Source organism: Naumovozyma castellii, chromosome 6 (assembly GCF_000237345.1).
Source record: "Naumovozyma castellii chromosome 6, complete genome".
Taxonomy (NCBI): domain Eukaryota; kingdom Fungi; phylum Ascomycota; class Saccharomycetes; order Saccharomycetales; family Saccharomycetaceae; genus Naumovozyma; species Naumovozyma castellii.
This window is the reverse complement of record NC_016496.1, coordinates 646,938-672,137: the sequence shown is the minus strand read 5'-3', so window position 1 is coordinate 672,137 and position 25,200 is coordinate 646,938. Positions and strand designations below refer to the sequence as shown.

At 37.1% G+C, this 25,200-nt stretch overlaps 14 protein-coding genes across 14 annotated transcripts; 6 read left to right on the top strand and 8 right to left on the bottom strand.

The window, feature by feature from the left end:
- Positions 1–276: 276 nt before the first annotated feature.
- Positions 277–1,605, bottom strand: ESC2 (Esc2p; the record flags this gene model as incomplete). Its single annotated transcript, XM_003677121.1, has 1 exon — positions 277–1,605. The coding sequence occupies one exon, from the start codon at positions 1,603–1,605 to the stop codon at positions 277–279; it is 1,329 nt and encodes a 442-aa protein (XP_003677169.1).
- Positions 1,606–2,434: 829 nt separating this feature from the next.
- Positions 2,435–2,956, top strand: NCAS0F03300 (uncharacterized protein; the record flags this gene model as incomplete). The annotated part of the gene is made up of 1 exon (XM_003677120.1): positions 2,435–2,956. One exon carries the CDS (start codon positions 2,435–2,437, stop codon positions 2,954–2,956), a length of 522 nt encoding a protein of 173 aa, XP_003677168.1.
- A 349-nt stretch (positions 2,957–3,305) lies between these two features.
- NCAS0F03290 (putative cystathionine beta-lyase) lies at positions 3,306–4,520 on the top strand (the record flags this gene model as incomplete). Its single annotated transcript, XM_003677119.1, has 1 exon — positions 3,306–4,520. The coding sequence occupies one exon, from the start codon at positions 3,306–3,308 to the stop codon at positions 4,518–4,520; it is 1,215 nt and encodes a 404-aa protein (XP_003677167.1).
- A 282-nt stretch (positions 4,521–4,802) lies between these two features.
- TFC6 (transcription factor TFIIIC subunit TFC6) lies at positions 4,803–6,980 on the top strand (the record flags this gene model as incomplete). The annotated part of the gene is made up of 1 exon (XM_003677118.1): positions 4,803–6,980. The coding sequence occupies one exon, from the start codon at positions 4,803–4,805 to the stop codon at positions 6,978–6,980; it is 2,178 nt and encodes a 725-aa protein (XP_003677166.1).
- Positions 6,981–7,056: 76 nt separating this feature from the next.
- On the bottom strand, positions 7,057–8,379 carry UBA4 (Uba4p; the record flags this gene model as incomplete). Its single annotated transcript, XM_003677117.1, has 1 exon — positions 7,057–8,379. The coding sequence occupies one exon, from the start codon at positions 8,377–8,379 to the stop codon at positions 7,057–7,059; it is 1,323 nt and encodes a 440-aa protein (XP_003677165.1).
- A 211-nt stretch (positions 8,380–8,590) lies between these two features.
- BCP1 (protein-transporting protein BCP1) lies at positions 8,591–9,460 on the top strand (the record flags this gene model as incomplete). The annotated part of the gene is made up of 1 exon (XM_003677116.1): positions 8,591–9,460. One exon carries the CDS (start codon positions 8,591–8,593, stop codon positions 9,458–9,460), a length of 870 nt encoding a protein of 289 aa, XP_003677164.1.
- A 361-nt stretch (positions 9,461–9,821) lies between these two features.
- Positions 9,822–12,680, top strand: EAF1 (Eaf1p; the record flags this gene model as incomplete). Its single annotated transcript, XM_003677115.1, has 1 exon — positions 9,822–12,680. One exon carries the CDS (start codon positions 9,822–9,824, stop codon positions 12,678–12,680), a length of 2,859 nt encoding a protein of 952 aa, XP_003677163.1.
- A 270-nt stretch (positions 12,681–12,950) lies between these two features.
- GGA1 (ubiquitin-binding protein) lies at positions 12,951–14,678 on the bottom strand (the record flags this gene model as incomplete). The annotated part of the gene is made up of 1 exon (XM_003677114.1): positions 12,951–14,678. One exon carries the CDS (start codon positions 14,676–14,678, stop codon positions 12,951–12,953), a length of 1,728 nt encoding a protein of 575 aa, XP_003677162.1.
- A 259-nt stretch (positions 14,679–14,937) lies between these two features.
- On the top strand, positions 14,938–15,288 carry CNL1 (Cnl1p; the record flags this gene model as incomplete). The annotated part of the gene is made up of 1 exon (XM_003677113.1): positions 14,938–15,288. The coding sequence occupies one exon, from the start codon at positions 14,938–14,940 to the stop codon at positions 15,286–15,288; it is 351 nt and encodes a 116-aa protein (XP_003677161.1).
- A 75-nt stretch (positions 15,289–15,363) lies between these two features.
- SPC110 (Spc110p) lies at positions 15,364–18,252 on the bottom strand (the record flags this gene model as incomplete). Its single annotated transcript, XM_003677112.1, has 1 exon — positions 15,364–18,252. One exon carries the CDS (start codon positions 18,250–18,252, stop codon positions 15,364–15,366), a length of 2,889 nt encoding a protein of 962 aa, XP_003677160.1.
- Positions 18,253–18,549: 297 nt separating this feature from the next.
- TRP4 (anthranilate phosphoribosyltransferase) lies at positions 18,550–19,677 on the bottom strand (the record flags this gene model as incomplete). The annotated part of the gene is made up of 1 exon (XM_003677111.1): positions 18,550–19,677. The coding sequence occupies one exon, from the start codon at positions 19,675–19,677 to the stop codon at positions 18,550–18,552; it is 1,128 nt and encodes a 375-aa protein (XP_003677159.1).
- A 231-nt stretch (positions 19,678–19,908) lies between these two features.
- On the bottom strand, positions 19,909–20,928 carry TRR1 (thioredoxin-disulfide reductase TRR1; the record flags this gene model as incomplete). Its single annotated transcript, XM_003677110.1, has 1 exon — positions 19,909–20,928. The coding sequence occupies one exon, from the start codon at positions 20,926–20,928 to the stop codon at positions 19,909–19,911; it is 1,020 nt and encodes a 339-aa protein (XP_003677158.1).
- Positions 20,929–21,121: 193 nt separating this feature from the next.
- YPQ2 (Ypq2p) lies at positions 21,122–22,057 on the bottom strand (the record flags this gene model as incomplete). The annotated part of the gene is made up of 1 exon (XM_003677109.1): positions 21,122–22,057. One exon carries the CDS (start codon positions 22,055–22,057, stop codon positions 21,122–21,124), a length of 936 nt encoding a protein of 311 aa, XP_003677157.1.
- Positions 22,058–22,234: 177 nt separating this feature from the next.
- SBE2 (Sbe2p) lies at positions 22,235–24,826 on the bottom strand (the record flags this gene model as incomplete). The annotated part of the gene is made up of 1 exon (XM_003677108.1): positions 22,235–24,826. The coding sequence occupies one exon, from the start codon at positions 24,824–24,826 to the stop codon at positions 22,235–22,237; it is 2,592 nt and encodes an 863-aa protein (XP_003677156.1).
- Between the last annotated feature and the right edge of the window lie 374 nt (positions 24,827–25,200).

The following is a 25,200-nucleotide window of genomic DNA, read 5'->3' as shown; positions in this document are numbered from 1 at the left end:
GGGATAGAAACGGTAAACAGCAAATGTCTTCAGTACTTTAATACATCAAACTATTGGTTTCCAGTAAATTTAATTCTTTCTTAAGCAATCACCGTAATTCGACAATAAAATCTTCTTTTGGCAGCTATATCTTTTTGTAGCAACCCAAAGGGGTTGTGAAGACCCTACAATATTCTCAAAGTACGGTTTAGAATCTGGAACTATATAGCCCACGTCGTTACTATAAAGGCAATCAAAACAAAGCTTTCTTTTCATTATTATTCTTTTTTATATAATTTATTTAATTACAACTTCGATCATATCTTCGTCTTCCATATCTTGATCACCAACTGTTTCTTCCAAATTCAATTCATCATGATCAAACATCAATTGGATCTTCGCAGCTTGTGGCAATTGCTTTTGCAGTCTATAATATTCAGCCAGTTTTGAAAACGGTGTTGAATTACGAACATTGACATATATTTTTTTGTTATCATGTCCCACAAGAGCGATCTTCATAATAGACGATTTCTCATTGTCACTTCCGTCAATATTCATATTACCATCGTTTTCTCCTCCATGCACTTGTGAATCCTTTAACTCTGTAGCATCTTTCAATTCCTTCTCAAATTCAGCTATAGCTTTTGCATACTCCGTATTCTTAGATTCTTTTGGTTTATTTTTTTCCCCTTCCTTTTCCCTTTCCTTCTCCAAATCTAATTTCATTTGAGCAGCTTTCTCCTCCAGTAATAATTTCTTTCGTAATTCATTTTCATTTTCAATTTCCTTCTCCTTTGACATAATGACAATATCCACGTTTGTCACTTCATTTTCAAAAGCTTGTGGAATATTCAAGGAATTACAAGTCATAAAATTTAATAATTTTGTGTTATTCCAATATAAAGTGACATTATCCACTTTATAGAATTTTTGAAGTACAGTCGGTATAGAATAGGATTTAATTAGCCCTTCCAATGTAGGTGGCAATATCTTAACAAATTGGAACTTTCCTAATACTTTTACTTGAACTGTTTTGTTTATTGTTCCATCCAATTGTGATAAAAATCGTATGCTGTAGACACGTTTAGGTTGTTTATCTGGAGTGGCCTCTTTGCTTCTATCCGTAATACTAGGTAATTTTTTAGCTTCTTTAGCAATTTCTTTGAAAAATTCATCGTTTTCATCTGGTCCCAACGATAAGATAGGTGTGGATGTTGATTTCTGTCTCTTGGCAGACCTATACGGTGAATTGGAGCGTGATCGTGAACGAGAGGATAAAGAGGAAGAGGAAGACCCACGTCGTGATAAAGACCTCGATCGTTTGTTATTGTTACTCTCTGGGTCTAATGATTCTGTTGCTGTAGTATTTTTTCGTTGTGATCTTGTATTCTTAGTAGGAGAAACATTCGGTAGTTCTTTTTGGACATTGCCCATCTTACCTTCAATTTCATCATCAGAAAGTTCAAGTATTTTGCGTCTCTCAGCATCAAGGTTTTGTGATCCTTTCATTGTGGAGTCTGGAAGAACCAGCTTAGCCCTTTGAGACTCAATTTCAATTTCCTCATCTGATTCATCGTGAGCCATGAAAAAATCATCGTCATCCTCATCGAAATCAAAGTCTGACATCTTGGAGTATAATCTGCTTTTAGTATTCTAATAATTCTAATACTAGGGTCTTGATCTAGGTATTATTGGTTAATGTTTATATTGGTCCAGCAGTTTTTCAAGTCTTATTCTGATATTTTTTTTTGGCGGAATATTGTTTATCTATAATTCCAAACAATAATAATTTTCTAGTGTCTACATTTAATTGAAATATGAAAATTTATAAAAAATGAACTGCAAGAAATTTGAGTGGGTATGCTCTACTTGATTCAAAACACTAATATTTTTCCATTGAATAACATGTTCTTTAATTAGTTTACTCAAGGAAAACACTGTCACTCTAAATTTTTACTGAAGAAAGTGTACCCAGCAAAGTACGCTAACGATGTTGGCAAACTCTTCCTTTTCTCCACTACCAAAAGCTATTCGAAATTACAGTCACTAAAGAGTGGCAAAAAAATAATTGCTTTTCATCGATTCTCGTCTTTCAAAGGGGGTTGCACATTAAGAAGAATTTTAGGATTATTAGTTAATTTTCTGGAATCACCGATTAACAACTTTTATACTTAAATAAAAACAGCGTTTGGAGGGTTTACGAAAACTTTTTTTACCTCCATCAAACTTTACCCCAAAGACTGAAGACTGTCAACCGTCCATCCAGTATTCGTGGGTTTTACTACTTTCCACTTCCGGAAAAAAGATGTCAGTGACTGTCATAATCAAAAATTCATGTCATTATCCATTAAGAATAAAAATAAAATAACAGATGTTTCATTGTAATGCAAAAGTAACCTATCATCTCATCCAATCAAACCATTAAACTCAAACACTAATTCGATACAATATTAAGATGGCCCCCATTATTTTGAAAGGGGAAATAGAGAACTTGAATAGAATTCCTTCATTATTGAAGCGTGACAAGATTGTGAAACGGAATGTTGCTGTTGTCACCGTGGTTGTTATTGCTTCTTTTGTTGGGGCAATGTTCATTCTGGCAGTTTGCTCTAGTTGTTGTAATTCCGATGATGATAACAAAATAAGGGATTCTAACAATACCAGTGACAATACTGTAGAGCAACATCAACTTCAAGAGCAAATCCATAACAATCCTGAAGACTATCAACTAAAAAATGACCCACCAAGTTACAATGAAATTTCTTCACCACAGGAAACAACTTCAAGACAAATGCCGGCCACAGTTCAACGACCACCACCATCATACCAACCTGCTCATAGAGGAACAGCACGATCTAATCCGCATTGCCACGATCATGTTAACCATTGTCGGCAACATGAAACTCAACCCCATAACAATGATACTACCCTTAAGGTTATTGCAGGTATCGGTATTGGGGCATTGATATTCTTATGATGTGTACTCTTAATTAACTATCTATACTAAACAAGTTCCTGAATTTTTAACACGAAAGCTTCCTCAAAAATTTTAAATATTTGTCAACTTCTATATCTTTTGAAGTAGAAAACTGGGATATTACAACCTTTCGTACCAATATACTCTACAATATTGGTCCATAAACACATTCAATTGCGACATACCCTGTGACTCGAAAACTGTGGCGTTCGCTGCGTCATAAAAAATAGGCCGAGAGATTTAAAGTTAAGACGTAGGAAGACTCATGTTAAGGTTGTATTATAAACAGTAACGTTCCCACAGATCTCCGTCCCAAGACCATTAAATACGGTATCCTCGACAAGATCCCATGATTCGCTACACATTAAACACTCGCTCTCATCTATTAAAGGTCGCTCCTCGAGTGGCTCGTCAATTGGCAACCAGACCAATCCATCTATCCACCACGCTGATCCACGGTGATGATAAGGATAACAGAGTTTCAGACGTGGCTCCGCCAATTAATGTCACCACCACATTCCGTTACGATCCCAATGATTTGATTCCATGGTCAGAGAGAGAGAACTTGGATTTCATGGATAAGACACCTATTTATTCTCGTTTAGGTCACCCAAATTCCACTAGATTAGAGTCCATATTCTCCGAAGTCTTAAATGGTCATGCCGTTATCTATTCTTCCGGTGTTAGTGCATTTTTTGCCGCCATGGTCCATTACAACCCTAAACGTTTGTTCATGGGTCAAAGTTATCATGGTTGCCGTGCCATTGCCAACATCCTTACTAGAAACTACAACGTGGAACAGCATCCTCTGGAAGATATTGAAAAATACGCACAAAAGGGAGATATTGTTCATTTGGAAACACCAGTGAATCCATACGGTACTTCTTTAGACATTAGCGAGTTTGCCAGAAGAGCTCATGCTAAGGGTGCATTATTATGCGTGGATTCCACTTTTGCTCCACCTCCATTGCAAGATGTTTGGGAATTTGATGCAGATATCGTTATGCATTCTGCTACCAAATATTTTGGTGGTCATTCGGATTTATTGAGTGGTGTTTTGGTGGTTAAGGATGAGGATGTGGCAAGACAATTAAGAGATGATAGAATTTATTTAGGTACGAATGTCGCTAATTTAGAAAGTTATTTGCTATTGAGATCCCTAAGAACTTTCAAAATGAGAATTGAAAGACAATCTGAAAATGCTACAAAGGTAGTTAAATTCTTGAACGATAATAAGGGTAAGTTCGGTAATGTTTTGGATAAGATTTACCATTCATCTTTACAGACGGAACCTTTCGTGAAGAAACAATTGAAGGGTGGTTATGATCCTGTGTTCTCCATTACTTTGAAGAATAAGGAACAATGTAAAAAATTCCCCTTATTATTGAAATATTTCCATCATGCGACGTCCTTAGGTGGGATTGAATCCCTAGTGGAATGGAGAGCCATGACTGACCCTTACATTGATCAAACTTTAATTAGAATTTCTATCGGTTGTGAAGATGCTGATGATTTAATTAATGATCTATCTGCCGCTTTGAACAAATTACAAGACACAAACTAAATTTAAATATTATTATATACTGAGTAATTTTATTAGATACATTTCAGATTTCTCATGATGTTGTTTGACAAATAAAATAATTCTTTTTATTGAAGCGCTACCCGGAACATGAAATCGTTGTTTTATCAATAACAAACAAAACAAGCATCTGTTCGAAACATACAGGAGGTTATTTTCCATTACCTTGTTTATTGCCAATCAGTCGATCCATTACATACGAGAAACCCGTCAATCTAATATTAGAAATCACTAATTGTATTATTAAAAACCAATAAAATCGAAATGACTTCTGCAAACACACCGATTCCAAATGATCTCAGTTCGAAACCGAAGAGAGGAAGAGGTAGACCAAGAAAGAACAAAAGTACTGAAACAGAGGCTGTTGCAAACCAGACTGACCCCGATGTCATTGGAATATCCAATGAAATAGCTGAAATGTTGAAATCGGTAGATATGGGTGCCATTGACACCAATTCATCTCAATTAGAAGTAGCAGGTAATGTCGAAAAAGCTGAACCTGCTACAAATGGTAAAAGAAGACCTAAAAGAGCTGCTTCCAAGAAAGCACAAGATACGCTAGCTCAATTGAGTTTGGATGCCTTGAATCATGTGAATGGTGACATAGAGGAGCATGATGACGCAGATTTCCAACTGAATGAAATGGAACATGCCGAGGATGATCATGAGGATGAGTATGATGTACACTTAGAAGACATTGCTCTGGAATTAACTGAACACCATGATGCTACCAGCGACGATGTTGAGGTTCCTCAAAGACAAGCTAAGAGAAGGGGACCGAAAGGACAAGGATCTACCATCAAGAGACGGAAAAAAGCCACAACGATATCGCGATCTCCATCGACTGCTTCCGTTTCAACTTTAGGAAAGAAAGGTAGAATTGTCAGAGCTTTGAAAGATCTTTCCGCAGCAAGAGATAAGATTGAAAGATTATATGGATTAAATTCAGATAAATTATTGAGGTTAGCCCAAATTAAACAAGGATTCCAAGCCTCACTTTTTGATTTCCCTGCTGAAAATTTGCAGGAGGACTGTATAAATAATGTCAAGGTCACTTTACCATGTTGTAAGAATATAAATCTATCCAAGTTTGAAAATATCAAGCACACAACTTACCGAACTATCAATGAACTTGAATTAGGCACCCTATTCGCCTACAGAGACGATCCATTAACCGTGTTGATAAATGGAATGGAGTCATCTTTGCCAATTAAGCAAAGAATGGACATCCCAGTCTTACCCAATTATAAGAGATTTGGGTTCGTTCACAATTTAGGTGGGCTGGCCACTGACATGGCGTGGCACGCATCAAATACAGATGATAATATTCAGTATTTAGCAATAGCATTATCCCAACACTGTAAAGAACCATTAGATCCAAAATTACAGATGTTTAATAAGGAAACACACGTGGCATGCGTGGAAGTATACAAATTTGTCTCCACAACATTAGAATTCACGAAGGTAGAAACTATTGTTCACAAATTTGGCGAAGTATGGGATCTAAAATGGCATGAAGGGTATTCTAACAAGGAAAAGAAATTTTTGGGGTTATTAACTTTTGTATGCCAAGATGGTTCTGTTAAATTAATAGAAGTACCTCTGCCAAATTCTGATGACGATGATGGAAATCTTATATACTGTGAAGAACCATCATTATCTATTGAATTACCATTTACTTCTATAACATGTTTTGACTTTACCTCTTCAGAAACTATCGTGTGTGGGTTTAAGAATGGATTTGTCGCCGAGTTTAATATATTTGACTCGAAGATACCGTCTTTTTATGAACGTGTTCATGATTCATACGTCATAACTATCAAAACGGCATTTTCTGAGTTTGAGAACTTGGTTGTCAGCACAATATCAGTGGATGGATACTTTAATATATTTGAGCCCAAGGATATATTTACTACAATGACAACAGTAAATAGATTCCGTGGTAGTAATATAGCCCCCTTAGCGTATTCTGCACAATTATATTCTCTGATATTGACAGATGGTGCCGATTCTTTAAGAGCTGTTGTACCAAGAGCTTCTTTTGCCATGCACCCGGTCTGTTCTCATGAGAGTACTATAGGAAGCATTTCTACCTCTAAATTACATCCCATGGTATTAAGTGGTGCTGCAGATGGATCACTATTTATCGACAATCTTGCGAGAAGACTATTAACAGGTTCCAAAAGTATATCAAAATCCCTGAAGTCGTTAAGACTTTGGAACTGGGAATACAGTCCCAAGTTGGATAAATATAGTCTTGACTTCAATTATCGTGTCTTCTCTTCCAGTTCTACAGCGCCAAGTAAGGTGCGAATTGATGCACCTGGCGTTAATATATCATGTATCAAGTGGAATGAAAGCAGAAGTGCTGGTAAATTCTATGCATTTACAAATAATGCCGGTTTATTAACCATTGAACATTTAGGTGATGAGAAAGTTTAATTTATAACATTCCCTTTTAAGATAATAAAATATTTAAACTATATGTAAACTTTTTCTTATATATTCACCCGCTCATTCAATATTTTGGAATAGAAGGATCAATTTCATCAATATACTTGAAGAACCCACCTTTGACATCTCTCACATTAGGTATCTTGAATTCATCTTTCAACAGTCTTGTAGCAATCTGAGAATCGTTACCATAGCGACAGAGCACGACCACTTCACTATCCTGCTTAATTCTTGGTATTTCATCTTGAAGTTTTGCCATGGATCCATCCATATTTCTTAATTTTTTTACTGGAATATTAAAAGTATTTGCAAAATGGGAAATTTCATAATGATGAGAAGGCCTTACATCTAATAAAATTACATCGTTAGGGCCTTCGCGATGCTTTTCAAAATCTTGGACTGACATTCTTTCATCAGGCTCACAAACGTTATAGTTCCTGGAACCACAGAATAACTCATAATTAATGGATCCAGATTGAATTGCTTCCTTGTTAATTGTAGGATGATCCCCACAAGTAAGGCACTTGCTCTGTCTACCCCTCATCTTAAAAGTACGTAAAGTTTGTTGAGGGAAACCAGAATACATCATTAAGAAAGGTTTGAAATTCTCACTGGTATATGATCCTATTATCACCTTAATGGTTTCTATAGCCATCATAGTTCCAACCAGTCCGATACATGGTCCAATAACACCACCCTCAGAACAAGAAGAGACAGAAGTTGGAGGTGGTGGTGTTGGGAAGAAACACCTATAACAAGGTCCTTCATTTTGGAAATTTAAGATCGTTAATTGACCTTCAGTGCCGACACCGGACGCAGAAACTACTGGGATACCCACATTTACTGCAACGTCACTAATTAAATATCTGGTCAATGGTGTATCAGTACAATCTAAGACACAGTCATATTTCTCAAAAATTTCAAATGCATTGCTATAATCCAATCTGACAGGATACGTTACGATCTCCACATGAGGATTTAATTTATTCAAAACTTGTTTGGCAGATTCACATTTTAGCATCCCAACTTTAGTTGAGTCGTGTAGTACTTGTCTATGCAAATTGGAAGTATCGACTACATCATTGTCCACAATTCCGATGGTTCCAACTCCGGCACCTGTTAAATAAGGCAATGCGGGACAACCTAATCCACCTGCACCAATGACCAACACCTTAGCAGCTTTCAATTTCAACTGTGACTTCAGACCTCCAATATCTTCAACGATCATTTGTCTACCATATCTCCTGTATTCTTCCAGAGACAAAGGATGTGGGGAATCCGATGTACCATTCTTGTTGTTGTTGGAAGCCAGTTGTTTTCTAAGAACTGCATTTTCTAACTTCAATGCTGCCAATTCAGCCCTCATTTCTGCATCCACTTCTGACATTCTTCACGCTCTGGTTGGTCTTTCCCTTATATGCTTGCTGAATAATTGATCCGATGAGTCTCATTTATTAATGATCTTTTTTGAAGATTTGGAAAATGTGTCAGCCGTTACGTAATCTGAAAATTTTTAATCTAAAAAATAAAAATTGTAGTGATGAGCTATCAAGAATAGACATAGTTAAAGGACCCAAGAAGTGAAACTTAACGTGAAGATGGTCCAACCTATAAAATTAAGCGAGCTAGCTAACAGAAAAAGACGTAATTCAGCTGATAATCATAACGATAGTTCTGACGAATCTGAGATTGATATCAGCAGCACAGACTCAGAAAACGAGAATCCACAGAACGAAGATAAAGACGATGAGGAGGAAATAGTCAATATCGATTTTGATTTTTATAATGGGAACCCTGAGGTGGATTTCCATGCCTTGAAGAATTTGTCCCGTCAACTCTTCGGCCCTGTGGAAAGTAATAGAATTCAATTAAGTGGACTGGCTGATTTGATATTGAAGTCACCCACAACAACTATTAAGACAGATGGTACAGAATCAGACCCCTATTGTTTTCTTTCTTTTATTGATTATAAGGAAAATAAAAGTAGCGATTATGCCAAATATTTGAAAAAGGTGGATTCCAGATTATCCACTTTCTTGCAAACAGTCGATAACGCGTCGAATAAGACATGTGCGCTGATTATGAGTGAAAGATTAATTAATATGCCACCTGAGGTAGTTCCACCATTATACAGAATTACTTTGGAAGACGTGACCAATGCATTGGGTGATGATAAACATTACGATTTCTATATCCTAGTCAGTAGGAAATATGAAGTTAATTTCGACATGGACAATGACGATCAGGATGGGAAGGATAGGACTATTAGTGCAGATAGATCAAAGAAGAGAGTGAAATCTGACGAGGTTGATTATTTCCACGAGGAGGATAGATTATTTGAGAAGCATGCCAAGATCCATTTTCAATCGGACGCCAAGAAGGGTATCATCAGCTCCTACATGGTGCTGGACCATGCAGGGATCCTTAAGGGTATCGATGAATTAGAACAGGAGATAGCGACTTGGTAAGTATCATATAATTTAAATAAGATAAATAAACGGAATTATTAGTGACACGAACGCCGTGTGACGCGACGCGTTTTTCGTCTTGATTTTGTTTTTGTTTTCAATGAACGTTGACGACGATGATGGTGCTGATAAAGGTCAAATAGAGGTCACCAGCCGAGAAGCAACCCTCATCATCTAGCTGCTGTCGATATAACCATCATTGCTTCTTACCTGAATCCATCAACTGTACCGATCCAAAGAAAGCCGCTATCGTATCCTGTTCATCTGCTATTAGAAGGACAAGACATTAGCCGATTCCTTTTTGTTTATTACATTCATCACAAGATACGGCTGCACCAATCCACATCACATACAACAAATAATGGAGAATAACTCAATGCCTTCAAGAATGACATCTGATTATAGGCGGAGATCAATTGATGCCAACAAGATTAGTGTTAATGATTTAGTGAATCGTCGAAATAGAAAAGTCGCGGAATTATACTGCATGTCCAGATTAAGCGATATTTTGAAGATTAATGATTCTAAGGTACTAAAGACACAGATTGAGAGTTTCGTCTCATCAAATGATATTAAGAAGGGGAAACGATTCTATAAGGATGCTCTTCCGAAAGTCTCGTATTTGAAAACCCCAAACTCGACACTAGCTAGAAAAAAAAGTGATACTGCTTTGCTACCGATCGATATAAGCAATGCAGAATTGCCAAACAATATAGAGGGCAGTAGATCCGAACCTCCGCCTTATATTAAAGAAGAGTTTCCACATAAAATAAGCGATGAGACGAATCACTTAAAAAGACCACTAGATGAGGAAGATAGGTTACAAATAAAATCTTTAGAAAAGAGATCCAAATCAAGTAGCCAGGAAAGTATTTCATACAATAGATTACTCCCTATTCAATTAGCAAAACAAACTGAACAGACGAAACAGATGGTATACCCCGGAATTAATATACTACCTCCCAAGGCAACACCAGTGGAACATGAACTAAATATATCGGACCCTTTATTAAAACAACTATCAAAACCCAAAGCTGAAGAGTTAACATGCTATAATAAAGATAATATAAACAAAAAGGATTACATTTATTTGTTAATGAACGAAACGGTACCTTCTAAAATTCCACAAGCATTACCACTAGCTGAGTTGAAGTACATGGCGCAAACTTTACCTCTTGTAAATCTAATTCCTAGAGCCCATAAGACATTGACTACAGAAATTATAAATAATGCATTAAATGAATCACGAATTACTGTGGTTGCATCTAGAATTGAAGAATTAAGGAGATTGGGCCTTTGGTCATTGAGACAACCCAAGAAATTTATTGACCCCTGGACAGTAAACAAATCTCATTATGGAATATTATTACAGGAAGCAAAATGGATGCAAAATGATTTCAAGGAAGGTCAAAAGTATAAAATCGCCGTTTGTACCACGATTGCCCAAGCTATTATGGACTATTGGACATACGGGAAAGTATGTTGCGTGGAAACTAAACCAATTATCCATATACCATCATCATCAACCCAAGCTAGTGATGATCACGTTGAAAAAGAAGAATCTGAAAACAATGAAGAAACAGTGCAAGATTCTACAAAGAATAAACGATCTTTAGATACTAATGAAGCATCAGCTCTACAAGCCCTGGGGGAGAATAGTGCGAATAATGACAATATTGGCAAAGTAACTGTACTTCCTGCCTCGGAAGCTCCGCTAGAGAAAAGTGAAAAGGAAAACGAATTAATTGATAATTCTGACACTTCGTCAGATCTCAAAGAAATTGAAATAAGCACAGATTCAACAGAAGGAGATGTTACAACCGAGAAATTTATTGATATTTCTGAGCTATTGAAGAGGCCAAATCCATCGGAGGAAATAAATTTTCTTAGTAATCTACCTACAGCAACAAGGGAGGAATATGATTCTTACTTAAAGACTGACAGTCCATACCCATTTAAATTGACCTTAGGCGAAGAAGATTTATCGAGACTAGAAAATACTCTTTTGGAAGAGCTTCCTACTTATAATGGCCTCGAGGAAGATGCACAAGATGAAACCAGTAAATTACCATTTACACCAATCTCAAAGGCAATTGTTTCATTAGATGATGATCACTTTATTAAATTAATTGAAAAGCAACTAGTTGATGATGAGCAATCAATACTTCAATTAAGTAAAAGAAGAGGTATGTTCTATGGTAATAGAAGAAGCCATTACTTAAGACCACCACCGGTCCCATCCCTAAGGTACTTACAAAGTAGGACTCCTACTATATGGTTACCAGATGATGATAAAGAATTGGTGAAAAATATTAATGCTTATGGTTATAATTGGGAATTGATTGCAGCTCACATGCTGCATAAACCAAACAAATCATATCTTTCCAATATGGAAAGAAGAACACCTTGGCAATGTTTTGAAAGATTTGTTCAATTGAATGAACGGTTGAATTTTAATGATTTGAAGGGACCTCGTGCCCACACAGCTCAACAATGGCTGATGGAAGCTCACAAGTTCCAGCAACGTCAAAATAGAAGGATCTCTCCACTAGGTGTTGGGATGGAATCCATTCAAAGGGGTCATAGAAGATTACGTTGGGCCAGTATGTTTGAAGCAATGCGGAAGTGTATTAGGAAAAGAGAGAACGCACCAAAACCGAATCCATCGCAACCAAGAAAACCATTAGACATTAAAAATATGAAAGTACCAAGTCCTGCAGAAATGGCGGAATTGAAAGCTCAAAGGGATGAATCATTACGAAGGGATATACAGTTGAGAAGGAACGCAAAGAATAGATTACAACAAAAGCAATTACAAAATTCTCAACAAAATATGCGTTCTTCAAGCAGAGGAAACCAAAACAATCCAAGTAATTCTCAAAATACCCCAAACAATATACAAATGTCAAAAACTGGAGGTTCTTCACGTACACCAACCCCTGGATCTTCATCTCACAAAATTTATACAGAGAGGGAGACTATTGAGAATTACTCCAGAAGGATAATGGCGCAGAAGCCTGATATGCCCTTAGAGTCGGCTCTAAAGGCTGCTGAGAACTACTATAAAAACATAAAAGAACAACAACGTCAACAGCAACAACAGGCAAGGCCGACACCAGCACAAGTTCCTAAAACCAATGGTGATTCAAACGGCACCAATGGTGCTAAAATCATGTCTCCTACACCACAAGAGATTCTTGAGAGATCCCAAAAACATTAAAGCTTTTAGCATTAAAAAGCATACAAGCTAAACCTCAAAGCAGCCTCACAATAAGTAGACGGTACGCTTCTTCATTAACATTCCATTTATTAAATATTTAGAGCAACGGTTAATCAATAATTTTTGTATTAAATAATAACAACAATAATGACTCTACAAAATGTGTATCCATTAATATAGCTATTTTTTACTGATATCAGAAAGAAGTAGCGTTATAAAATAAAGTTTACAACCATTCAAGATTTATCTCTAATATATAGTTCATCAACATTAAACTTTTGGCAATGCAAACACTGCAGTCTCTTGAGTATCATTACCATTCACATTGTATTGAACCTTCCATTTCACTTTCAGCGGTTTGGTAGCTGAGGCCAATGCATTATCTACCCACGCCTCTTGAGTTATACCATCAACTTCCAGGCTGCCAAGAGAATCCTTTGATTGCGGTTCCAACCTTAAAGTCATAGATTTTGGAATGGCAATTGCAAAAGTTAAATTTGTTATAGAGTCCATAGTCAAGTTAGAAATAAAAGATTTCAACTTGATTGTAGAGTCAGATTCTCTTGTTAATTCAAATTCAATCTTCAAAGCGTTAGATTTGTTCACAAGTACTCTTTCACTTTCTGATTTTGACTCTCCGGAATTAGAGAAGGTCCCTAGTAAATCAAATGAATTGTTTGTCTGTGTAGTAGAAGATGGTGTAGCACTAATACCACCCAATAGATCCATTGTGTTATCGCCAGTACTGACGCTAGTGGTTGGTTGTCCCATACCACCTAACGAGATACTACCACCAAGTCCAAAATTTTGGGAAGGTGCTGGGGAAGTAATTGCCAAATCATTTAAGTCACCAAGTAAATCGTCCATCGGTCCGTTATTGTTTGCATGTGTGATACCTGGAGTGGGTGAAGATGTTGTTGCAGGAGCCGCTGGAACATCGTCATCAAAATCTAAAAGGTTGATTTCATGTGCTAATGCACCCCCATTAGATGTTGGTGCATTGGACATAGCATCCGGATGAATTTGAGATGCAGCACTTGAATTTCCAATCTTTAATAGATTATATTTTTCCAAAGTTTGATTCACAGTATCATTGAACTTCAACAAATCCTGTACCAGAGAATCGTCCTCATGTTCCTCCTCGATTATCTTTTGAAATTTAGGTTGCGCACCCTTCAAGGCACCATATAATTCTTCGACAGTTTCGTTTTGTATGTCAGGATTGTTAGAGCTGGATAACATTTCATTCAACAAATCGGCCTTACGTTTCAATTTGTTTAATTCTGTAACAATTTTTTTTCTGGCCTGCTTTGCATTATCTTCTTTAAAACCTGCCATAACTTTCATTAATTTGTTGGCCTCTCTTAAGTCATCTGGTTTACCACGTCTAATTAATTCTTCCAATTTGGCAGCTTGTGCAATTTCCTGCTCCTTTTGAATTTCACTTTGAGTTTTCAATGTTTCAGTTTCTCTCATCACAGCCAAGTTTTCCTCATGGATCTTTGGGAAGGCATAACCCTTATATTTCAATAATCTTCTCATATCTCTAATGTAACCTAGATCATCTTTATAACTCGAATGCTTGCAAATGGTCTGGTACCACTCTTCAATAGCGGTCAAAATTAATCTATGAACTTTAGAGTATCTCATTGGTGGATGTTCCGGGAACCTCTTGACCAATTCGTTCAAGAATTCCTTTCTAGATATTTGCAAATGGAATGGGTAACCACAGTTCTTCACCAAGACATCTAACAACGATAACGCGAATATAGCGGTATGTGTGTCCCTGTTATTAATTAATTTAACGATAGTAATGGCAGCATCTCTGGGGGCAGCACCTTGCTTGTCGTTGATATAATCTGCGACATCCAAATTCAAAGCCAAATCTGGCTCAGGTAGCGACATTCTACATGCCCTTTGAATCTTTCTTATCAATGGGTTGCTAGGAGCTTGTGCCCTTCTGGCGGGCTGGTCGGATAGATAAATTCCACTAGACATAATTGAAGCGTAATATGTCTATGCTAATGTTGTGAAAGTAGTAGATACAATTGAGCTGTGAAGCAGTTCTCTGTTCTGATCTATGGTTTTGATAGCTGTTCATTTTCGTAGTGGTGTCTCCTTTAAATTTCAACTCGGACGAAAATCAGGGTAGCTTAAACATTTGAGTAATACCAACTTATTTAACTAATACGCTATTTAATTATATATTATACGAAACATTAGAGCTAGGAAGTAAGAGGAGCACCTTGCTATCGGAATGCCAAATGAGGGAAGTGATAAGGTAGAGCAAGGATTAGACGCAGACCCCTTGGGAATCGATAAGCTGAGCGTCGATTACGACTATCTGTTGTACAAGATCCGCGACCATGTGGAATCCATTCAACTGCAGACCACACAGCTCTGTAGGACACAGAATGAACTTGTCACGAATGAAATAGTCGAAAATATTATTGACAGGAACATCTCCGAATTTAAGCTTCTGTTGGAGAAATGTGAAGAATTGGAGAACCATTTCGACATGTTAGACCAAATTGCAATCATTACAGAATCCTTCAATGATAGGATATCTGCGATTATAGCAGATTATAAGCAAATCAAAAGGAGGTAGGAATTTATAGGAATGAATATAAATGCTTAAATATCTATAATACAACAATATCATTATTCGAGAGAATTAATGAATTTACCATGATCGGTGATCTTCATTTAAGGTTATCTTTCTCTCCAAATAACGTTTCCGTTTGTCGTTCCACTTGTGTTTATTGGCAGTCATTTTCATTCGAATGCTTGCTAATACCACCAGAGCAACTGTTTTAAATTTAAGACGTCTTCTAGATCTTGGATATCTGTTGAAATCATTGTAGGGATTCCAATCCCCTCTATAATTATCAAATTCTATATCATCTTTCACCTTCATGTAATTCAATCTATCATTTCTGGCAATTCGTTTCAAAACTAAATTCAAATAATCAAGTTGTACCTTCAAATCGTTATTCTGTTGAACTTCCATATTGAATTTCAACTTATAATAATCAATTTTATCCTGAGAAATTAAACTATCATCAGGATTATTAATTGCAGAAATGTTTCGGCTTCGTTCTTGAAGACGTCTTTCGAGCGTAATATTTTCCTTCTCTAAATCCTCGATTCTATTTAGTAGTTTCTGCTGCATGGTTTGATATCTTTCAGATAATAATCGGGACTCATCAGAATCAAGATATGATGTTTCTGACTCTCCCCTTGATCTCTTATAAGTATCAAGTTCTCTCGTAGCATAGTTTAAATTGGAAACTGTACTTTTCAAAGTTTCCTTATAGGCATCTTTCGATTTAGAAAGCTTCTCCACTTGGTCTTGTAAAGATAATTTTTCCGATTGTAATATCTCTATTCTACCTAGTAAATCCTTATTTTCCTCTAAGCTTCCTAATAATTGATTTCTTAAAGAACGAGTGCTACTATTCTGTTCATTTAACAAGCTACTATTCTCCGCGTTAAGAGCATTATATTTTTTAATCCAATCATTAACTTCCTTACCCTGTGTTGCCTTCAAAGCATTCAGTTCTTCTTTACCCTTTTGTAATTCTGCCTGTAGAAATGATCGTTCCTTTTTCAGTAGTCTCACTTGATCATTAAGGTCTTCTGTTTGAGTTGAATATTTATTATCCAATTCTCTAATTTTGGAGTTTAAAATTTTACGATGGTTCTCCTCTTCCAGTTGTAATTTAAGGGTTACATCATCTAATTCCGTTTGTAATTTTTTTATTTGTTTGTATCTCTTTTGTAGTGCATCTTCACTTGTCTTAGACTCTGTGGAATTCTTGATGTTATCAAATAATTGTTTCTGTAATGTCTTGATTTGGTTTGTTGCTTTAGTCAATTCAGAAGTTTTCTGCTCCAGCTGTTCATTGAATTTCAAAATTTCCTCTTTATGATCGTTCTTTATGGAATCTAATTCCTCTTCTAATTTTGTAATCTGAAGTTCAGATTCTTCACTTTTGTTGTTTAAACTTGTAACGGTATCGGACAATTTATTTCTCTCCTCGGTAAGTCTGTCATTTACAATTTCCAACTCGTTTAAACGTTTAGAAAGATCCCTTAGCTTCTTGGTAAGATCAGTATTTAATACGTTCAAAGTTTTGAGTGAAGATTGTAAATCTAAGTTATCCTTTTGAATATGTTCGTATTGTGTCTTCCAATTACTTCCTTTAGCCTCTCTAGCTTCCATTAAATCAAGACGATTTGTTAAATCTCTATTCTTACTTCTTTCTTCCTCATATTTCTTTCTGTATTCGTTTAAACTTTCCTTAGTTGTCTTTTCTAATTCATCAACGTTTGATGCATCCTCAGAGAGTTTGGTTAATTTTGTTTCCAAATCAATTATTTGCTTTTTTTGCAGATTTATTAGCTCTAAATTATCATCATGTTCATTTTGAAATTGCCTCTCCCTCGAAGACAATTTTTCGTGCATTTCTTTCTTGGATTGTTCCAATTGCATTTCAATATCTCTTAGGTCATCATTAAGATTTTTTGATTTCATTTCCAAATCAGTATTGAGTTTTTCCCACTCTGAACATTTGTTTTTTAATTCTTTGATCTCCTTTTCTTGTCTCTCAGTGTCAATTCTTAATGAGGAAATCTTATCGTCATAAGCAAGCTTTGTCTCACCTCCAACGTTAAGCTCACTAAGGAGACTGTCAATCTGCTTTTTTAGTTCGTTAAGGGTAGTTTCCTTCGTTATTAGGAGTGATTGCAGCTTGTCCATTTCTGAATGCATAGTATTCTTCTCAGATTCATACCCACGGAGTAACTGGTTCCATTCTACTTCCTTCTCTGACCTTTCTTTTGTAAGTGTCTCAAGATGATCATGTATACGTTTTAATTCCAACTTTGTTTCATTCAGTTCTTCTCGTAAGGCTTCTCTTTCTTGAATAGATGATTCATGACTTTCCTCTTCTTGATCCTTCTGAGGTTGATTCTCTTCATTCAAATTAACTTCATCATATTTCAATTTCAACTCTTTGAATTCTTTATTTAAATTGGAACATTTATGTTTCCATTTATTGATTTCATCAAGTAAATCAATATTCTTAGCCATATTAATGTCACTCCCATTAAATAAGGAATAGAAGGATTTAATTTTCATTCTAAGGATATGGTTTTCCCTCTTTAAAGTGTTCAGTTCAGATTGCTGTTGTTTCAAAGGTTTAGAACTCATCACATTCTCATTAAGTTCTACAATTAAGTTCCTTTTTGATTCGTTCTCTTCAGTCAATGGCTGAATCTTCGGTAGTGTGGCGTCAAATTCTGATGTATCTTCTTGGTCCTCCTCATTCAATATGGCCAATGAGCCAATGGTATCATTGATGCTGATACGACGTCTTTTGCTAGGTGGATAGTCCTCCTCTGTGTCTGATAAATCGTCCGCATTTATTTGGTTTCTCCTTATTGCTGTAGGAGACATGCCAGGATCGTTTGGTATTGGGTCTGAAGTGGATGCCGGCTTCAATTTGTCGTACCCAATTGGCGTGAATTCGAACTTCTTTGCTTTTGGTTTTGCGTCTGTGGTAGACATCGGTGCATGCGCAAAGTAAGAAGAAATGGAAGTACTTGGGAAAAACGATGCAAGTAAGAGTAACGGTTAGTTCTAATTAGTCTTGCCCTCGTATCCTGTGCTTAATTACACAAAGAGTTCAAGAAATGAAAGAAAGTTGTTTATCATTGTCATTGTTGATGTTTTTAACGCGACGCGTAAATAAAAAAACTGGTTATAGATTTACAGAATTATACAAATATCTATCTATCTATCTATCTGTCATAGTTTATCATGTTTTCTCTATCTGTCATGTACATGCACTGTCGGCTTGGCCAGTTACAACTTCTGAACATCTGCAACGAAATGATTCAGAGCTTTCAAGGCAGCGCCAGAGTGTATGCTTTCCTCAGCCTTAGCAACACCTTCTTTCCAATTCTTGTTACCTTCACTTAAACAATATAATACCGCGGTGTTCAGTAAGATATAATCGTAAATAGGATGGTCATCTCCCAGATGATATTTTCCTGAAAGAATATCATCTCTCAGTATCTTAGCATTTTCCTTGGGGCCCAAAGATGCACATTCGGATAAGGCATGTTCCTTTATGCCAAACATGGAAGGTTCCAATTCAAATGACACGATAGATTCCTTATTATCATCACTATTGACATGCCAAACGGTGGTCTTCCCCAAAGGTGATACTTCGTCTAATCCCACTTGACCCCAAACGACAAAAGTTTCACTGTCCGGATATACTAATGATGCGGCCAGAGCATATTCTGGGGCTAGTTTCTCAGAATAAACACCTAAAACTCTCTTATTCACGGGGCTCACGGGGTGTAAGAGAGGTCCCAATACGTTGAAGATAGTGGGGATCCCCAATAATTTCCTAATTAGAGCCACTCGTCCCATCCCATCATGGAACAAGGGAGCCAATAGAAATAAGAAATTGTTATTTCTCCATAATTCGGTCACAGTCAAAGAAGTGACCTTGGCAGAATCACAACCAAGGACACTTATTAAATCGCCAGCTCCACTATTCGAAGTGGATGCCTTCCCACCATGTTTACAAACCTTAATACCTGGAATCCCCGAGGCTACGATAGCAGCTGAAGTGGAGACGTTGAATGTGTTTTGTCCATCACCCCCAGTACCGACTATATCCAGTACGGTTTCTCTTTCTGGGTCCGCAATGTCCTCTTTGGCAATTTTGACCATATCTGAGAACTGTAAAACAGCTTCTGCAGCTTTAGCAATATACTGGGCCTTATGGTCCAACCCTGTGGCTCTTAGAGATGAGAGAAAAGAGGAAATCTTGACGTAGTTGGAAAGTTCTTCTTCTGGCTGGGCGTCGTGGATTATCTTCATTATAAGTAGAATGGCATCATATAAATCCGTCGGTGTTAGTGTTGGTGGTTGAACCAACAGTTTTTTGGTGTACTTGACCAATTCCTTCTCAGACATGTTGCAAGTGAGCGTTAATGTGTATATATTTTTCCCGTTGCTTCCTTAGGTGTTATTTGTGAATTGGATCTGTTCTGATTCCACTAGTCAAAGTTTTCAATGGACAAGATTTCGTCGTTGCACGAAGCGAACAACAAGAATCATAGAGTCATAGTGGCATTATACTATAATCAGTATTCTATCATGTGGTTTAGATTAGACTATATGGGAGCTATGTACGTATCTAAGTATCTACTCTAATTCAGTCAAGTATCTTTCAGCATCCAAGGCGGCCATACAACCGGACCCGGCAGAAGTGATAGCTTGTCTGTATCTGGAGTCTTGGACATCACCAGCGGCAAAGAACCCTGGTACAGATGTCAAGGAAGAACCTGGAACAGTCTTGATGTAGCCAGCACTGTCAGTGTCGACTTGTCCTTCCACGATCTTGGTGGCTGGGGTGTGGCCCACAGCGTAGAATAACCCATTGACGGCAAGATCACTCTCCTTTTCGTCCTTCACGTTCTTAATTCTCAAGGCATTCAAGAACTTACCATCACCCTTGGCTTCCAAAGTGACAGTGTTGAAGAGAATTTCAATTTTTGCATTCTTTTCAGCACGTCTTTGCATAATAGTGGAGGCACGTAAATGGTCCTTTCTCACAATCATGTAGACTTTAGAACCATATTTGGTCAAGAATTGAGCTTCTTCACATGCAGAATCACCACCACCAATGACGGCTAATGGCTTATTTCTAAAGATGGGAACGGCACCATCACAGACAGCACATGCTGAGATCCCTTGTTGCCAGTAAGTTTCTTCACCAGGCAAATGCAATCTCTTGGCAGAAGCACCAGTGGCTAGCACAATGGCATCTGTGGTGACGGGAGCCTCATCCTCGTTAAATTCAGTCCATAACTTGAATGGCTTCGAGGACAAGTCCACTTTGGAGATGGTTTCAGTGATAATATCGGTACCGAACTTGACAGATTGGGCTCTCATTCTGTCCATAAGCTCAGAACCAGTCAAGGCATCAGGGAACCCAGGGAAGTTCTCGATCTCGGTGGTGGTGGTCAACTGACCCCCTGCTGCGATCCCGTTAGCCATCATACCTTCGTATAATGTGGGTTTGATTTCTGCTCTGGCCAAGTAGATAGCGGCTGTGTGTGCTGCTGGGCCTGACCCGATGATAGTGACCTTGTGATGAACCATTTTGTCGTTGTTGCTGTGGTGGATGTGAATGAGAGGGTGGTGAAGTTGTGTTCCTTTCATGTTTTTTCAGTAAATCTCGAGGTTCCGTAATTGAAAACTGTGGAATCGTGCGATCACCGTTTATGGCATAATTATGTTGTTTATTATGCTATGCTATGCTATGCTATATTGTATTGTATTATGCTATATTATGTATTGTGTGCTAGCGTAGTGCAATGCTATGTGTAAGATACCTGTCTGGATCTAGCAGGACTCATCCCAGCAATGCCGTCTGTTCATCCTCTGTTTCTCCATCGCTCTCGTCCTCGAGGATCTCTCTTTCTAACTCCCTCCACTTCATATCATCTGCATAGAGCACGTAGTACTGGTAGAAGTATATCAAATCAAACGCAATGGTTCCAGCACTACCAAATATAAAGGGCAACTCATTAATCACAAAGGCAATTTTATCATCACTATTCAAAAAATTACAACTAGTGAAAATACTCACATTGTAAGTAACATTGCCCAGCAATGTAGTAGCAAACAGGAAGGGAGAAATCCCATCCGTAGACTTTCTCTTGTAATTCTTGTACAATTGTGGGATCCTCGCACCCACATAGAAACAGGCACCTGCCCACGACAAAACCGTCCCGATTTGTGTATTGGTCAAATAACGATTCCCATCGCCACTACCACCACCCGGTAGAGGTATTGGCATAGCACTGGCACCCTGTATGGAGTTCGCAAGAGCCATTGCACTTATTAAGGCAGCCCTCGTTTGACTGCTATTCCTGCTCCTTACAGCCTCCAAGCTGTTGGGAGTAGTAGACTCATCCATATCGGGAGTCACATCTAACACACCACTGATACTTTCCAAGACCGGTTTGGGTTCATGACCCGTGGTGGCCAATTTGTTCTCGTAAAGTATCCCGTAGTAATAGTATTGCCCGCATACAAACATGTCGTTCAACAGGAAGTATATGGCAAGAACAATTTGAAACATTAATTGGTTGGTTAAGATGGCCCCGGTAAGAGACGTAATGTCACCACAGAGCCATGCTAGTAAGAACCAGGGCGATAACCCAACAACAGTCTTATCATGGTACGTTTCTAAAATTTGAGGGAGTAATGATATGAATGAACTAACAAAAGCAATGGATCCATTCACATTGGACACTATGGACCATATAGATCTGGCTCCAATCATTCTGATATTAATATACCTTTTTCTTTTCTTGTCTTGTCTTCTCTTCTGTTATCGTGGATTGGAGCATGACTATAATTATGGGTGCCCAAACAAATTTTAGCGTGCGGCCAAAATACAACGTTATAAAACAATGTTCGTTAAAATTAGTTTATTTATAATGTATAAAAAATACAAGGTCTATTTAATCTTGTTGTAATAGTATGACCACTTCGTAATGAACCCTCTATCATTTCTATCGATGCCATTGGAGACGTCTTCAGTGCTGGCAACGGGGATACGGAATTTGTCATCGTGTAAATTTTGTAAGCTTTTCAGATCGTTAAATCCAAAATGATGATTGATGAGCACATTCAAGGCCAATGATATAAGAATCTTATCATTGACAATGACCCTTTTATTCCTGTAACGTTCCCAATCTTGAGGATTAAACTCCTCTTTCAATTTCGTAAAGACTTGTCCATTACAGACAATAATAACGTCCAATACCCATAGGAACATGTTATGATCAAGTCTCTCCATTATATTCCACCAAGTATTGCTATTTAAACAAGTTTCATTTCTTTCATTATTAAATTCTTCATTTCTTAACAAATACGAAATCACATTGTGTGAATTCAAAATTCTCATATCATATTTCTCCTTACAAACATCATTAAAACATGTCATTTGTATTAAATTAACCATTGTCCATATTGTGGCTAAATCAGGTTCCTCGCTTGTTAATAATAAATGATGGAATAATAATTCATCTCCAACAATTAATCCTTGTTGCGAAATCGATTTTAATTCTAGTAATAATATTAAATCATCATGGATCCTACTGTCATACCCTCCTATCTTATCTTGAATCCCATTTTTAATCAATTGTTCAATTTCAAATTCTTTATCCTTAGGAAAATCCATTCTATTTAACAACAGCATTGCTTCGTCAAATGGTTCAATAAAATGTTGACTGATTATCTTCGAGTCACTTTCTAATAGCTTTTCATATATTGTTAAACGAAGCTTATTAGGTATTGGTGTTTCCCATATTAATTTTTTCAACTCATTCAATGATGATTTTTTATTAATATCCTTTTCAAGTAATTTTAAATATTTATCTTGATTTGATTTATCCTTTAATGCATAACTTTCTTGAATTTGTTTATATTTTAATTGATCCACTGATGCCAAACTCATACTTCGTGAAATAAGCTTCCCATGAATTTTATCCTCATGGCTATCCTTAGGAGGTAACCAACTGGGTCTAGAAGAACTCATCAAATTAATCTTATCGGGGGAAATTAATAATAAATCTTCCATACCACAATCACTAGCATGTTTCAATGATAGGGGTAAATGATCTGCAGAATAATATCTTTCTCTTAATTTGCTTTGTTTCAGCTTCTCTGATGTGTCAATATAAACTGATGATAAATCCTTCACCGTTTCTTCGAAATATTGTGAATCTGAGACAGGATTAATACCAGGAATAGAGGTGGGTGGTAATGATACATTTAATGGTTTCATTCCCAATGGAAGTGGATGATCGATATCAGTTTCTTTGTCAGGTGGAGTTGGAAATTTCTTAGCATTGGTAATATGACGACGATGCTGATGTGATTTTTTCATCTTCGTGGATGGTAAATCAGGAGTGGAGGATATAAAAGAACTGGTGGGGAAAGAGGCAATAGGTATGTTCCAAATAAATGAATTATCGACATCATCTTCCTCTTGTAACTCTAATTTATCATAATATTTTTCCTTTCTTCTAATGGATTGCCTTAGAGATATATTACTCTGCTCTTTGCGTAATCTATATCTTTGAGAGGGTGTTAGATGAATATTATTCATTGGTAAAATGTTAGATGTACTATTCGATCGTGTGTATGGATAGTTGGGTTGCTTTTGTGATGTCATTGGGAGATTACTTGTTGTGAAATTATTGGCATAATTCAATGGTAAATGAGTAGGTTGGGTGGATGATGAATGAAGAAATGATGCTGATCTATTAATGAACTTACTGTTATATGCTGTTTCTGAAGGTCCATTGTTATTACTGGATGCCTTTGAGTTTGTTGATGCTTGCGAATATGAGTTGGTTCTGGAAACTTCCGATGTGTTTCCTAAAAGAGTTGCGTTTCTAGAAATTACTGTGCGACTTTGATTTACTGGGCTTGTCAGCGTATCTACCGTTGAAAAAGTATCAATATTGAAATCAGTCATGTTACCATTGTTCCCCGTGGTATCAATGGAAAGCATACTATAATCCATGGTATCGTTCAAGTCGGATTCTCCTTCAAATGCGAGCAACTTATGATGGCGATCATCGTTAGATATGGATGATTCAGAATTTGTGTCAGACGGTTCAGAAGAAAATATCTCTGTTGTTCGCGTCGCAATGGAATCCTCAGATATGGGTCTTTGAGTGGGTTTCCCCATGAAAGTTGATTTTGGTGGTAGTAAATCTGTAGATATTTGTTCAGGTAATTGGCGAAGTATTACGTTATTTTGTTCATTTGTCATGTTATGGGTTGCAAGTGAATTAGAAGCGTTCCTCGATGGTTGATCCTTTCTTTCTTTTTGAATCATGATTGGTAACAGATTATCACTAGGTCTCCTGGTTACTTTCATTATAAGAGAGCTCGCTCCTGATATACTACTTTGGGTTGATTCCGATCGAGGTCGGTTGGTTGCCTGGTTTTGCTTTACATCTTCATTTGATACCTGAGGGCTCAGTACTTCCTCTTCTAAGGTAGCCAACTCGTTGGTTTTCGTTGTACTGTCCATAATAATCTATATCCCGAGGATTATGGTTGCAGTATGTCTGCTATTATGTGGGAATATTTTAATAACAAGAGACGCGTCTTCCGTAAAGATGGCAGTTGTTGCTAATATGGATGCTGCTGGAGTACTTGGATAGCGAGCGTAAACGGTGTTCCTTCGGGTGGTATTTGTAGCGAATATGTATGGCACTAACGGTATGCTATTAGTATATCTTTCACTGGAGCAATAGAGATCAAAGTGGTTCCACTCCATTGTCTCGAAATTTTAGTTGTATGGTTCATTTCTTTTCAAAAAACTCAGCTTCGAAATTTCGGGTTTTCCAGCCCTAGTTAGCCCTGGGGTTAAATTACTTAAATATTAGGGTTTGCTAGGTTATT